At 47.2% G+C, this 16,154-nt stretch overlaps 1 protein-coding gene across 1 annotated transcript; it reads left to right on the forward strand.

Annotated features, from left to right (window-relative positions):
• Positions 1-9,822: 9,822 nt before the first annotated feature.
• Positions 9,823-15,875, forward strand: CA14 (carbonic anhydrase 14). The gene is made up of 12 exons (XM_057537939.1): positions 9,823-9,987; positions 10,127-10,188; positions 12,150-12,170; positions 13,143-13,322; positions 13,834-13,976; positions 14,203-14,298; positions 14,494-14,560; positions 14,758-14,915; positions 15,026-15,146; positions 15,366-15,386; positions 15,512-15,596; positions 15,721-15,875. The coding sequence occupies exons 2-12, from the start codon at positions 10,134-10,136 to the stop codon at positions 15,782-15,784; spliced, it is 1,011 nt and encodes a 336-aa protein (XP_057393922.1). The 5' UTR covers positions 9,823-9,987; positions 10,127-10,133; the 3' UTR covers positions 15,785-15,875.
• Positions 15,876-16,154: the final 279 nt, after the last annotated feature.

A 16,154-nucleotide genomic window follows, 5' to 3' on the forward strand; every position in this document is an offset into this window, starting at 1 on the left:
AAAGCATGGTTTTGGTTTTGTTTTTTTCCGGCCATGTCGCATGGCTTGCAGGATCTTAGTTCCCCGACCAGGGACTGAACTTGGGCCCAGCAGTGAAAGCACCAAGTCCTAACCACTGGACCACCAGGGAGTTCCCAGCATGGTTGTTGTTGTGGGGTTTTTTTGCTTTTTTTGGTTTTTTTGGCTGTGTTGGGTCTTCGCTGCTGCGCGCAGGCTTTCTCCAGTTGCAGCGAGCGGGGGCTACTCTTCATTGCAGTGCGTGGGCTTCTCATTGCAGTGGCTTCTCATTGCAGAGCACGGGCTCTAGGCGCGTGGACTTCAGTAGTCACGGCATGCGGGCTCAGTAGTTGTGGCTTGTGGGCTCTAGAGCACAGGCTCAGTAGTTGTGGCGCACGGGCTTAGTTGCTCCGTGGCATGCGGGATCTTCCTGGACCAGGGATCGAACCCGTGTCCCCTGCACTGGCAAGCGGATTCTCAACCACTGCACCACCAGGGAAGCCCCACAGTTGTTGTTTTAAACTACTCAGTTTTGAGGTGATTTGTTAGCAATGGATAACTAAACAATAGCAAAACTAGGGATATACTCAAGGTCCTATGATTAGTGCTTTGTGAAGATGAATCTCAAACCTGGTTCCTCTGATCAAAGTTCACATCTTTTTCCGAGGGTGACCATTATAATCCTGTTTAATTCATGTGCACAAAATGTTCTGCTCCCTAAAATATTCTTACCCCCATTAATGCCCAAAATGCCACACATAGATGTTCAATCTTATGACCCCTGTTGAGATGTAAGCACTCCACGATAATTAATAAGTAAACTTAATTATTCTATTAAAACTTAGTTGAAGATATTTATCAGACTTTTTTTGAGAAAAGGTTTTGATTGGCACCATGAATACTATAAAATGATTGAACTGCCACACATTTTCCAGGTTTTTTCCAATCCCATTCTTTCTTTAATTTGAGAACCTTTTCTCTGTAGGGATTTTCAGTGAGTGGCGAAGAGGGAAGCATACCATTACAATAAACTCTTGATTTTTGCGGTATGAATACCAAATTCTATGAAATATCTGCAAAAGGTTAAAATTCTAGGTTGATATTCCCCAGTTTGAGTCACCTCTTTATATGCTAAGGGAGTACAAACCAGTTTTAACATTAGTCAAAGTAAAACAAAATTGGGAGAGTAAGTCTCCTAGAAATAAATCTATATTGCAATATCAAATAGAAATGACTTAGAGATTTTGCACTCTAAGAATTATTGCATCATTGCATTTCTCCAGTAGCACAGATAATAGTTACCTTAAAAGAAATGTGTAACCTTGATAACAAGGTAACTTTCAAAAAATAACTTGAAACTTCTAGTTAAACATGGGAGAATTTAATACAGTACATACTTACCTCCATTCCTTCCCAAACCTACTAAAATGACGTTGAAGGAATAAACCTAAACCCAAAAGGACAAAGAGACTGAACAAAGAGAATACAGTTGATGAGAGAGCTCAACAGAATTATGGAATCTGTAAAGCTGATGAACCGTGTAGTTCAGAAATGCTTTCTCCTCACTTCTGATGTTTTCCTTCTTGAAAAAAAGAGCTCAGTTAGTACAGCTGGGCCTCTCCCAGTCCTTTGTTCATCCACCCTAAGTGGAGTATTCCACTCCCCTCCATCCTCTGTGCTCCTGGGAGAGGGAGCCTGTTCATTAGAACACACATTCTGCTGTGCTCCTCCGCACCGAGGTCTGCCCCAATCCAGGCTGCTTGATCCTGGGGTACGTTAGCTGGCCCACTGACTCTCAAACCAAGCTGCATGCTCCAATCTGGCCTCCAACAGTAATAAAGGAGATATGTTGACCTCCATATTTACTTTTTGCTTTATTTCTCAACTTGTTCAGGATGCTTGCACAAAGAAGGAATGCTATTATTGAGACCCCCCTCAGAGACCCCATTAGACTAGAGGTAATTGTCTTAGCAGAGAGGAGAAAGTTGAAACCTTACTGCCTGCAGGAGATTGAGAGACAAATTGATTTACACTGTAGAACCCCACAAAGATTTTGAATTTGGAAACACTAAGAACCCTTGAAGATGAGGGTGAGCATAGGGCTAAAACAGAAGAAACAGGGCTTCCCTGGTGGCACAGTGGTTAAGAATCCGCCTGTCAATGCAGGGGACACGGGTTCAAGCCCTGGTCCGGGAAGATCCCACATGCCGCGGAGCAACTAAGCCCATGCGCCACAACTACTGAACCTGCGCTCTAAAGCCCGCGAGCCACAACTACTGAGCCCACATGCCACAACTACTGAAGCCCACACGCCTAGAGCCCGTGCTCCACAGCAAGAGAAGCCACCGCAATGAGAGGCCCGCACAACGCAACGAAGAGTAGCCCCCGCTCGCCGCAACTAGAGAAAGCCCACGCACAGCAACGAAGACCCAACGCAGCCAAAAATAAATAAATAAATAAATAGTACACACCCCAAATGAAAACCAAATGAAATATCACTACACACCTATTAGATTGGCTACTTTTTTTCAACTGACTATCAAGTGCTGGAGCAACTGGAGCTCTCAAACACTGCTGGTGGGAATAAAAAATACTATTAAGAACAGTTTGGCAGTTTTCACAAAGTTAAACATACACTTACCACATGACCCAGCACTAGGTATTTAGTTAAGAACAACAAAAACATATGTACACTCAAAAACCTGTACTTGAATGTTTATAGTGGTTTTACTTGTGGTTGCTGAAAACTAAAAACAGCCCACATATTCTTCAACTAGTGAATGGATAAACCAACTGTGTACGTCTGTATAATGGAAAAACTCAGCAGTAAAATGAAGCAAACTCCTGATACGCAACAACATGAATGAATGCTGAGTGAAAGAAACCTGACTCAAAAGGCTACATGCTGTATAATTTAATGCATAAGACACTCTAGAAAAGGCAAACTTACAGGGTCAGAAACAGATCAGGAATTATGTCCGGGACAGGGTGATGTCCTGATTATGATGGTGGTTACACGGCTTTATGCATTTGTCAAAACTCATAGAACTCTACACTAAAAAGGGTGAATTTTACTCCATGTAAATTATACCTCCAGAAACCTGACTTTAACAAAAGGAATGAGTTTGAAGTTTTTCATAATAAAGAGTTCTTTTAAAAAGTATACACCCTCTTTCAATTCTACTTCTGGGAAAGAGTTGGACAAATGTGTAAATATATATGAACAAGAATATTCTGATTGAAGTATTGTTTGTCATAGGTAAAAAATGTTTTAAAAAACAAAAAACAAAAAAAACCCTACCAGTCCAAAGGCAGAGGATTAAACACATTGGGTTTCTACTATACAATACTATGCAGTTTAAATTGCTGACAGGGATATATATTTATTGACACAGAAGAATGTTCACAAAACAGTGTCAAGAAAAAAAGGTTATAGGCCCATTACGTATATAGCTTGGTCCTATTTTTGTAAAAAAAAAATATTTATACACACAAAATATATGCATTTAGATATAGCATCATAGAAAAAAGATTGTAAGTTAGCAGAATGGTAACAGTGGTTATCTCTAATTGGGAGAATTTTGAGTGATGTTATTTTTCTTTTTTGCTTTTTGGAATCTTCTCTTTTCCTTAAAATAATCAGGTATTATTTGTATATTGTAAAATAATAATTAAGAGGAAAAGTGACAAGCCATTGCTAAGATCTGATATTCTCTACCATTCTGGAGCCAACTCCAACATTTCCTTTTTATTTTTTAAAAAAGGAACAAAAAGAAATTCTTGCCAATGTGCATGGATTTGTAGCCAGCCAGTGATGGTGCTATTTATTTATTTATTTATTTTTAAATTTTTATTTATTTATTTATTTATTTATTTTTGGCTGTGCTGGGTCTTTGGTTCGTGCGAGGGCTTTCTCCAGTTGCGGCAAGTGGGGGCCACTCTTCATCGCGGTGCGGGGACCGCTCTTCATCGCGGTGCGCGGGCCTTTCACTATCGCGGCCCCTCCCGTCGCGGGGCACAGGCTCCAGAAGCGCAGGCTCAGCAGCCGTGGCTCACGGGCCCAGCCGCTCCGCGGCATGTGGGATCCTCCCAGACCAGGGCTCGAACCCGTGTCTCCTGCATTAGCAGGCAGATTCTCAACCACTGCGCCACCAGGGAAGCCCAATGGTGCTATTTAAATAAAATATATGTAATACATGAAACAATAAGCATGTTTGATGGTAGAAAAATGGGGAGAATGCAGGATCTATGAGCTCATAAATAACTGCCTTTCACTTTTGCAGGTATTGCCTTAGAAATGACTTGAACCTTTAAAAAAAATAAATAAATAAGGTTTGTTGGTTTTGTATTTGTATTTCCTCCTCAAAGCAATGACTCCCCACCAGCTACAGGGAATTAACTGAGGCAGAAGCAGCCAGAGTCAAAAATGTCTGTTTCCTTTAAAGGTTTTTGGTTTTGTTTTTAAAGTATCTTACATTTTGAGTGGTGGGTCTGTCAGAGCCTGCTGCTTTGTCCTAGTAATATTTCTACATGACCCCAGCCAAGTCACTTTACCCTTCAAGACTCATGCTCTTTTTAAAAAAAAGTATAGATATTTTGAAGCAAATAAAATGTCGATGAAAGCACAGCAAGCTCTTTTCCTTTAAGGTTTCAAAGAAAACCCAAATCATTTGTCACAATCTGATCTGAGAACAGACTTCTTATTTGGGAGATGATTAAACCAGTAATAAGCTACCATCGTCACAAGATTTTGCTATATTATCATCTGATTTCTATTCCTATAGCAATTCAGACATAACAATTCTTTAAAAAACAAAGAAAAAGATATCTTTAACTAGAATCTTCTCACTATTAAAGGGAAGAGGCATAAGTGTTACTGTCTTTTGCTTGGGTTGGAACACAACCTTCATTTGAGTTAGATGAATGGTAGAGAATAAAAAGAAAAGGGAGAAGTCAGGCAGAATGAGGAGGCCACCAGAGCAGATGGAACAAATTATTATAATTCCAGGGCGCCATGATATCCTTCCTTGCAGAGGAAGCAGTTTATTAAATATATTAAGGAGAATCCTGCTTTGACATAACATATCCTTTGGTGTCATCTCAGAGACAGTGAAGCATGGGTCTGCCTGCTGTGGAGTGGCACTTTTTATGTTCTCATATATAACTATAGGCCCTGGTTATGCACCCATCCTGTGGAAAGATTGTTGACATCAGCTAAAGAAAATCTCACTGCTAATTTCCCACCCCCCTTGGTTCACATAACACTTCGTTCTACCACTATTAGAACTTCTCACTGTTGTATTCTTGTAATTGGGTAAGGTATCTGCATCCCCTAAAGAGATTGTGAAGTTCTTGAGGGCTGGGATTATGTCATTAATTTTTTATTTCTAGGGCCTGCCATGTTGCCTAGCACCTAGAAGTACTCAATATATGTTTGTAAACTAGTGAAAGTATTGTTGCTAACCTTTGCAAAAGGGACTGCAAAGAACAATTCCAGATGGCTGGAATCTCTACAAAGAATGGCATTCCAGATGGCTGGAATCTCTACAAAGAATGGCAAACTCCTGGGAAGTCCCTGGCAGTCCAGTGGTTAGGTCTTGGTACTTTCACTGCCGTGGCCCAGGTTCAATCCCTGGCTGAGGAACTAAGATCAAGCCACGCGGTGCGGCAAAAAAAAAAAAAAAAAAAAAAAAAGGCAAACTCCTTACCACCTCTGCTCCTCCAATAGGTGTAGAGCACTGATTCTCAAGCATGGGCCCTCAGACCAGTACCATCTAACAGGTCACCTGGGGACCTATTAGAAACGCAAATCAACTTGCCCAAGACCTGGGACATGACCATCCTCTTGTGCCCCACTTTTCTCCAACCTCTTTACAAAGCGTTATTAATAAATCTACTTTTTACCTATCAAAAAATGCAAATCTCTGGACATACCCCAAACCTACAGAATCAGAAACCTTGGGGCAGAGGCCCAGAAATCCGTATTTTAACAAGCTTTCCAGGTGATTCTGATGTACAATGACGTTTGAAAACCAAAAAGAGAAAGTTCAATGGCGCCTATGTCCTTTTTCTGGTTTAGCTTAGCAGCTCTATGACTAGCCATGGGAGAATCCACAAATCCCTCAAAACTCAGTCTTTATAGGGTATAACAAGGGAGTTGAAATGATGCCTGAGGACCCTCCTGGCCTAAAATTCTGGGAAAAGGCAGAAAGAAAGTAAATAAATATTCCAGTGACTAGACTCACTCATTCAATCAGCAAATATTTATGTACCAGGCAGTGTTCTGAGCATGGAATCAACGCATGACACAAAGTTACTCCTTTTTAATTAAAGTTGCAACATTTCAGACCACAAACTTTGACCTGTCTTCTGTCTACAAGATTCTCATACTGCATCTGTCATGCGATGTGAACTGGAAAACCGAGAAAATGATCCAGAGTTCTGACCAGACCCTCCCCCAAATTACTTTGACTTTAATTCTTGAAAGCTTTTGTGTTTGCTTAAGGGACTTCAGTACCAGTGTGTTAGAAGACAAGCATGTGATAACAAATGTGATTATCAAAATAGACTATCTCTGGGTCTATGTTACTCACGGTGCAAAGTTGCTTGCCCTTTTAGGAAGCTGAATCCATCTAATTCTGTCTCCTCATCGATTCTCTCTTCTAGGCAATTAGTCACCACCTGTACTGTTTGAGCAAATTCCTGTGTTGACCATTCCTCTTTCCTTTTGATCTGCCTCCCTCCCTCACTGAACTCTCATATTCCCCACCACACAAACTCAGAGCACTTAGTGGGTTACTGTAAGGTGTTTTAGACTATTTACCATATTTAGTAAGTTTAAATATCCTTTTAAAAAGGGACCCTTTAAGGGACTTCCCTGGTGACGCAGTGGTTAAGAATCAGCCTGCCAATGCAGGGGACACGGGTTCGAGCCCTGGTCCGGGAAGATCCCACATGCCTCGGGGCAACTAAGCCTGTGCACCACAATTACTGAGCCTGCGCTCTAGAGCCCGTGAGCCACAACTACTGAAGCCCTCAAGACACAACAACTGAGCCTGCGTGCCACAACTACTGAAGCCCATGCGCCTAGAGCCCGTGCTCCGCAACAAAAGAAGCCACCGCAATGAGAAGCCCACGCACCGCAACGAAGAGTAGCCCTCGCTCGCCGCAGCTAGAGGAAGACCCAACGCAGCCAAAAGTAAATAAATAAATAAATTTATTAAAAAGAAAAAAAAGGACCTCTTAAGAAAAAACAAACCCTTGGGACTTCCCTGGTGGTCCAGTGCTTAAAACTCCACGCTCCCAATGCAGGGGGGCCGGGTTCGATCTCTGGTCAGGGAACTGGATCCCACATGCATTCCACAACAAAGATCCCACGTGCTGCGACTAAGACCCGGCACAGCCAAATAAATAAATAAATAAAACAAGGCAAGAAAAAACAAACCCAAAAGTCACCACACTTGGATACCTTTGACTCTCTGACTGGTTCACATTTCACTGCATTTGGAAGGACAGGAGATGGCGCCAGAAGGCAGCAGAATGCCTTGGTTTTAGTAGGGTTTTAGCCAACCCCAGAGTGAGCAAAGGGCTAGAGAGGGAGAAGTCGGAATTAAAACAAAGGCGTCAGAGTTTGAGTAGCAACTGGAGGGGGGGGCTTTTTTTTTTTTTTTTTAAACATGTAGGGATCCTCCTGACACTACTGCAAATCAGCCTGGTGACAACAGAAATATCCACAGTAAAGCCAAAGGTAAAAATAAAGGCAACTCCAATAAAAATGTTAAAAAATAAATAAATAAAGGCAAGTCCCTGGAGTTCGCCTCCCTTCCCCCTCTCCTAGATACCAGGGCCTTTGTCCCTTTGGGAAGCATGAGGGCCTGGAGGGGCTGCTCACTCAGAAGTGGGAAGGTGCTGATTTGGGGCTAAGACATCTTTGTGAAACATTATTCAGTTGTGTAGGCAAAATCCCAAAGCCCACCAGCAGCGAAACACTTCCCAGGAGGAATCACACGCAAAACATTTTGAACTGAAACTTTAAAAATTAAAAACTTCATAGACAACCAGGAGGTGGCGCCTGGTAAGACACATTACCTACCTTGGGAGGCTGCATCACAGCCCCAGACACTCCAGGGGAACTCTGTCCTGGCAGAGGTCATTCTGTACGGGACTCTTCTTTCCTACCTTGCAAAAGATGTCTCTGCTTTCTTTCTTTTTTCTGTTCCTCTGTGTTAACTGTCCTGATTCCCAGGAAGTCTAATTTACACTTTAAGCCTTTTCTTCTTCTTAGATGGGATGAGTGGGGCTTTGGGGGAACTTCAAAACATAAAACTTATCTGTAAGGGAAAAGTAATTCGGAGGGTGATGAAAGAATTAAAAAGGAAATGACATCTGCAAAATGGCTTTGCTTTGCAGATCAATCACAGTGGACAGAAAAGCATGGTACGCTCCTGCCTCTGCAGGGGCTGATGATCTAGCATATGCATTACTCTGTTCACTTGGCTTTTATTCTGCACCCTTATTTAGCTCCCGCTCCCTTTGTTTTGGCTATTTATTGCTACTTGGCAGAAGCAAGGAGGGCAGAGGGAGCTCAAACGGGTGCATCCTTCTGTCTGTGACTCCGGTGAAGGGTATGGAGGAAAAAGAGGTTTCAAAGTCTGGCCTGAAGTTATCTTTGGGTTTCACATTCTGTAATGAGGGATTTAGGATGTACATTCCAATCGGATTTCCAGTCCCGTGGGGGAACAAGCACCAGCCCACATTCCTGAGACTCGGCAGCCTCTATGCTCCACTTGCCCAGCTCTCTAGTGGCAGGTTTCGCTCAGTCCCAAAAGTCCTGCCTCAGCCCTTTGTTGGGCAGGAGGGGAGACCCTGGGCCCCTCTTCCACTCCAGTGGGATCACATGGTCTCTCTCTGCTCCCTCCCCTCTCTTTCCCTGGAGTCCGCCTTTTTTCTGATGGTGGTAGTGATTGTTTCTAAGGTCACCCCGTCTCTCCTCCTGCCCTGGCCACCGTGCCAGGGGTCAGTGTCCTCTTTGGTGACAAAAGCCGCCCTAGATCTGGGCTCCCTGGGGAGGGAGATGGCTGGGCCTGACAGTTGGAGCCGCTGTCTCTCTATGGTGTTGCTGCAGCCCCTCCCCCCGCTGGGCACACAAATGGGCTTTATTCAGCAAACAAAACCACCCCCCTCCCAGGCCACACAGGCACGTGGACCCAACCTCACCGTGGGAAGCGGGTGGCGACAGGCGCAGGAGAAAGAGATTGCTCCAAACAAATTCTCTTTGCCTCACTTCTCTTCCTTATTTTCCACAACCCAGGTTCTGGTCCTTGACTTCCTCCCCTCCACCCGCACCCTGAGTCTCCCAGCTCCTTCTGGTTTACCTCTCTCCTAACTCTGCGCTCTTCCTATTCCAGGGCTGCTCACATTCTGCAGGGCATGGGGAACGGGTCCTCCCACCATCTGCCCTACACCATCCAGGGAGGTGCTCCTCAGAGGAGAAGCCAGATGGAGAAGAAGAACCCCTGAGGGAGCTGGATGGGACCCCAAAGGATCGGACCCCCAAACCCTCCGTTCCTGCCCCAGCCCATTCCAGGGGACACCCTTCTCAACAGTGTCTGTGTGAATAGCAGAGGAAGGAAGAGCTCACCCCAGCTGGGCTCCTGAGCCAGGGCCAGGGCTCCTGTGAAACCCGCCGCGCTTTGCTCTGAGCAAGGCCATCCTGCATGCTTAATCGGCTATTTAAGGAGCTGTTCGCCAGCAACCCAGACAGTCCCCACTCCCCACGTACACCCGTCCAGAGCCACCTTAAAAGCGGGAGGCAATTGTGAAGTAGCTGGCCAGCAAGTGGAGTGAAGACTGCAGAGGGAGATATAAAAAAGAGAGGGCAGAAAGAGAGGCAGAGAGAGATTTATCCTGGGGACCCAGAAACTCATGGTACACCACTGAAAACCAAATCCCCTGGAAGCCCGCAGAGACACAAAGAAAGCAAGAGAAAAAGTTAAATACACGCAACTCCAGGAAACTTCTCTTCTCTCTCCGCCACCCCTCCGCCTCTCTCTCTCCCCTCCTCTCTTCCCCCCTCCCCCTGCCCTAGTCCTCTAGTCCCCAAACTCCCAGTACCTTGTGTTCCTTCCAGGGATACCATGTTGTTCTTCACCCTCCTGCTAGAAGTGATTTGGACCCTGGCTGCCAACGGGGGTAGGTACATCTGGATGTCTGTGTGTGTGTCTGTGTGTGCTGATGTACACATGTTGCCATGCATGCTTAATGGAGGAGGAGGAGTGTAAGAGGAAGCCTAGGGCTAGAATAATAGGCTCAGGGATGCAGGGAAAAAGACAGGACTGAGGAGGAGACCACTTTCCTTCTTTTCCCTTTGCCATTCCAGCCTTGCTGTTCGTGGGGATGGGGGCAAACTAGCCTGGGTCAGGATGTGTACATACACTGCGGGAGTCACTTTGCAGGCTACAAATTCTCTCCGGAGCTCTTTCCCCCACTGCCCTGGTCCCAGGCAACCCTCCTGTTCTTCTTTATTTACAAACTCATCCAATTAGGGAGCCAAAGAGGCCTGGAGTGCAAGGATAGAGGACTGATGGGGTGAGGGAATACTCCTACGCCTCCTGCCAAACTCACACCCTGATCCCTGACTATGAACCTCATGGCCAAAGTCCCCTCTCCGTTCTATGGGGCGACTAATTTCCTGGTTTTTCCTGAAAGCTGTAGCAATAACAGTCGACACTGTTGGGCCCTTTACAATTTACACAGGACTTTCAGGAACTCCCAGGAGAGGAGGAAGGACTCTTGGGGGGAACAGGCCGAGGTGCTCCAGGAATGTCCCCAGAACCCCTACCCCTCATTTTTGTGATCCCTGTGCCTAGCATATAGCAGGTGTGTAATTAAAATTTGTTGGAAGAACAGGATGAGGGGGGTATCCAGAGGGCAGAAGGGGAACACAAAGAAGATGATGGGGGGGGGCACCCAGCCGAGGAGAGTTGTAAATTGCACCTAAGGAGAAAGGGACAAATTGGGAAAGAGGAGGAAGAGATGTAAAACTACTGTGTTGAGGATTTCGTGGGAGGGGAAGGGCAAGGCTCTCAGCCTGCCCAGAACCAGGGAATTCGAGTTGTTGAAGCGTCCCACTGAGCTGGTGAGTGAGAGGCTGCCTCCAGCCCTCCCTTGCGCTGCTTTTCAGAATTGTCTGAACGAAGGGATGGGCCAGCAGAAGAGCCCAACGATGAGATCAAGGATATCTTAGAAGTCTGAGGGATTTATTTAAGGGAATAAGAGAGAGAGAGAGACAGGGAGGAAGTTAGAATTTTTCTCCAAAGTTTCTAGCAATTTGAATAATGCAGAGACAACCTGCAGGAAGGCCTCCCTTTCCCCTTGAAGCAGTTTGGCCCTGGGTGAGAGCTGGACCAGCAGACCCCCGACCTTTTAGCTGGAGACAGGACTGCATGAGAGCCTGGCATGTGACCCAGCTGGCAGTGCTCTTTTCCACACACAACGCTTCACTTTGATCCTGTCCCTGCCAGCCTGGCAGCCTGTGCCCACCCACTACCCTCAACGTGGAGCGGACCCTGCCCGATTCCCACCTTCCCCAGCCATCTGGGAATCTAGGGAGCAGAGCTTCCTGGTGATGGGAAAAGTTTCCTTTAGAGTTCCTGGGACCAGAGGAGGAACTTAAATGTTCATTTACAGCTCAGTGCCTTCTTCCGTGCAATGCTTCCAAGCAAAGGAATAATCGCCCTCTTCCCTCAGCAGCACTGCCCGCCCACGCTGAACTTCTTGCCCCTCTCTTTGTTCCAGTCCCTTTCCTCCAAACCCTACACCGTCACCTCAGCCCCATCTTCTAAGGGTTAGATTGGTTTGGCAGAGGCTGTAGAAAAGTGAGGGTTGGGTATTTTGCACATTTGGATCCAGGTTAATTTTAGTCTCCTGGATTTATCTCTTTTCATTTCTCCTCCCCCTTTACTCAGCGAGCACAAGCACAGCCTGGCTGGTGATTTTAAATAGCCCCCCCCCTCGACCTTTCCACTGAGGTGTCCAGTTTCAGGGCTTCCTTTGGGAAGTGCTAGAGCAGAGGGAGGAGAAAGGGGGGCGGTGTGGAGGAGGGCCCTGCCCCAGGCTGCGCTGGCTGTAACTCAAATTACTCTGCCTTGCAGGTCAACACTGGACATACGACGGTGAGAGCAGAACCCAAGGCCTACCGACACCCCTTCCCCACTGGGACCTCTTCACCTGGCGGGAAGACTTAGCCACGTGGGTGGGGAGGTTTCCTCCAGCTCCTCACCCTAGCTCCTCCCTTCCCCGACTCCCCATGCCCCAGCTTTCACATATATGATTCCTAGACCCTGTTCTAACAATCAAATCCCACACACCCTGATTCAGCAGAAAAGCCAGTTATGTCCTCAGTCAATCTGTGCGGGAGTGAGGGAGCTGGAGTGGAAAGGGAACTGGGTGGGGAAAGGCGCCATAAGCTTAGCTGCCAATTCTCCTCCTGGCTCTCCCTCTATCCTGATGTATCCTACCCCAACCTGAATCTGGAATTGGGACAGAGCTTGAGGTCAGGGGTGAGGAAGAGGCCGGCAGGACAGTTTGTGACCCTGGCAGAAGTGGAACCCGACTTCTTTGCGTTTCTGATTAATAACTTAACCGAATTCCAGAGTCAATGCAAGGTCCAGTGCGAGAGCAAGAAGTGAATGATGGAAAGTCAGCAGATCTGAGTCTTAAGGCCACCTCATGGGGGGGGGGGGTGGTCCCAAGGAGACCCTACCTCTCTAGGATCATTTCATTTCCCCAGTTTTCCTGCTCCTACTCAAATCCCACCCTCCTGGGTATGCGGGCTTTCTATCCATCCCCTCTTCCTCTCATTTAGCTTTCTTGCCTTCCAACAAGAGGACAAGTAAGTAAAAGCAACTCTCCCCGTTCATCAGGAGAGCTGGGGAATCATCACTGCCTCTGCATAGGTGAAGGGACTGCGGCAGCAAGTCCAGCAGGGATGACTTGCTCACCCAGCCCCGCACAACTGGGAGCTTCATCTGGGGTGGAGAGAAGTGCATTTCTGCCTCCACACGGGTGTATAGCTTGGTGGAGGGTTGCTGAAGGGTGGTTAGGGGCTGGAGGACAGGACAGATGTCTGTGGTAACCCCCACCAGGTCCACATGGTCAAGACCACTGGCCAGCCTCTTACCCTGAGTGTGGAAGCAACGCCCAGTCCCCCATCAACATTCAGACAGACAGTGTGACTTTTGACCCTGAGTTGCTACCTCTGCAGCCCCATGGATATGAACAGCCTGGCACCGAGCCTTTGGACCTGCACAATAATGGCCACACAGGTAAAAAGACCAGGCCTCCAAGGAGATATGAGCTCCAGTTCCAATCTTAGGAGTCAGAGGTGAAGAAGCATTCTCCTAACTTCTAAATTCTCAGAAGGTTTCATCTATAAATTTGGAGACATGAGAATGGGGATCAGGCTCCTGTAGCCAAAGGTGGGAACTGAATGTGTATGATCAAGCTCTATGGGTGGGTTAGCATCATAGCATTGACTTGATCTTTACTAGAAAAGCAGTGGCTAGGACTTCCAGCCAGTGGTCCAGTGGTTAAAACTCCAAGCTCCCACTGCAGGGGGCACGGGTTTGGTCCCTGGTCGGGGAACTAAGATCCCACATGCCGCACGCAGGGCGTGGCTAAAAAGAAAAAAGAAAAGCAGTGGCCTATGCGAAGAAGTGGGTGCTGTGCAGGGAGACAGAAAAGGCTGGCCAAATCTCCCAAAAGTGGTGGCAACCCAGGGGCGGGAACGTATCCACATTCGTCCACCAACCCTAACTCGCTCTCTTTCCCTCACAGTGCAACTCTCTCTGCCCCCTACCCTGTATCTGGAAGGACTTCCCCGAAAATACGTAGCTGCCCAGCTCCACCTGCACTGGGGTCAGAAAGGATCCCCGGGGGGGTCAGAACACCAGATCAATGGCGAAGCCACAGCTGCAGAGGTACCAGGGAGCAAAGCCTGGATTAGGACACAGTGGTAGGCACTGTCGGTGCCGGGGGAAAGGAAGGATCTGGAAACTGGGAAAACTCATACTTGGGGGGAAAGGGCAAGCTTTGTGGAACAGATTTAGGACATGCTAGAGGTGGTGGTGGTGGCTAGGATAAAAGCTTTTGGGAGGGGGTAGTGGAGAAACATTAAACGATTCAATTCCCTCTCCCCTCCCTCAGCTCCACATCGTACATTATGATTCTGATTCCTACGAAAGCTTAAGTGAGGCTGCTCAGAGGCCTCAGGGCCTGGCTGTCTTGGGCATCCTCATTGAGGTCAGTGGCCCCCAATCCCTCCTTGGTCTCTCTCCACTTCCTCTGCATCCCTCAGTCCTATTTTGCCCATGTCTGTTGCTGGTCGCCCTCTCAAGACAAGTCAGCAACCCATTCTGACCATTTATCCTATACACAAATGTCTTATTCCAAACATGGACTCATCCCGAACTCTCTCGCCCTTTCCTCCCCATACAGGTGGGTGAGACTAAGAATCCAGCTTATGAACACATTCTGAGTCACTTGCATGAAATCAGGCATAAAGGTGAGCCCTAAAAATCTATCTTAAGACAAAGTAACATTAATTAGGCTTCAGGGAAATTTCTCACAAAGGCCCGAGAGGCCTGGAACGAGGCAGTGAGTTGGGGACGGAGGTGGGCGGGGTGTTCGCTTCTAGGAGCCCTGTCTAGGTAAGCGAGGGCGCAGTGAGAGGGAGCTGAGTCCTAGTCTGTTCTTGCCCAGATCAGAAGACCTCAGTGCCTCCCTTCAACCTGAGAGAGTTGTTCCCCCCACTGCTGGCGCAGTTCTTCCGTTACAATGGCTCGCTCACCACACCGCCCTGCTACCAGAGTGTGCTCTGGACAGTCTTCAGTCGAAGGGCCCAGATTTCAATGGGACAGGTGAGTGGTGGAGAGGTGAGACAGCAAAGACATAGTTGTAACCTCAAACCCTTTCCCACTCCCGAGAGCGAGTGCCACTTGTCCCTTAATCCCACTCTTCTACTTCTCAGCTGGAAAAGCTTCAAGAGACACTGTTCTCCACGGAAGACGAGCCCTCTAAGCTCCTGGTACAGAACTACCGAGCCCCCCAGCCTCTCAATCAGCGAACGGTCTTTGCTTCGTTCATCCAAGGTAACTGTACAGGACTCGGAAAAGGAGATGGGAAACTGGGGGACTCAATGGCAGGAACTAGGGAACCCATGGGAAGGAAAAGAAGGCTAACAGGGGAAGGGATTTCCAGGACTTGCTTGGACTGGGAACCACGCCCCAACCCCGAGTACTGGCACAGTGTGCTACTCCCAACTGGGGTGGGGATCTAGTCTCACTGACCCAAGTTTTCTTCCCTTACAGTGGGATCCTTGTATACCACAGGTAAGACAGGCCTACCCAGGTATCGAGGGGTGGAGTGCGGGGTAGGGTTCTCCTCAGTGAGTTAGGGAAAAGCTCAATATCTATGTTAGTCTTAGGCTGACACCTTCCATCTTTATCTCTCCCAGGTGAAATGCTGAGTCTGGGAGTGGGAATCCTGGTTGGCTGTCTCTGCCTTCTGCTGGCTGTTTATTTCATTGCTAGAAAGATTCGGTGAGGTCCTATTCTCCATTCCTCCAGTCCCTTCTTTGGCGTTGAAAAGCATTCGCCTACTCCACCTCTAACCCGTTTCGCCTAGGACATTAGTCATTTCCACTAGCCATTCTCCCTCTTCCAGGAAGAAGAGACTAGGAAACCGGAAAAGTGTGGTCTTCACCTCAGCACGAGCCACCGAGGCATAGACTCCTTCCCGGTCACCACAGATGCCTTCCCCTCGCCTATCAGGGAGCTTCTAAAGTGGGGTGCAGGGACTGGCCAGAAAATACTGTAGGAGTAGGCTGACATCCCTCCTTCCTCCAGACAGCCCCTACACAGAGGTATGGACAGGCTCTCATTCAAGGAAGAACAACAGAACCTTCAGCCTCTCAAAACATGTAGATCAGGACAGCCCTATGTTGACAATGCAGAGGGTAAACTGTGTTTAGTTGTAGGGGAAGCTGGGGATGTGCTCCAAAGTCCCCCACCCCCTCATCCTTATATCCCTGTCCCTAGATATAGTACAAGATCTCCCCTTAGGAAAAAGGGTTGCTGCTGTTATATTTTTTTCCCTCA

The sequence above is a fragment of the Balaenoptera acutorostrata genome, chromosome 1 (genome assembly GCF_949987535.1).
Source record: "Balaenoptera acutorostrata chromosome 1, mBalAcu1.1, whole genome shotgun sequence".
NCBI lineage: Eukaryota > Metazoa > Chordata > Mammalia > Artiodactyla > Balaenopteridae > Balaenoptera > Balaenoptera acutorostrata.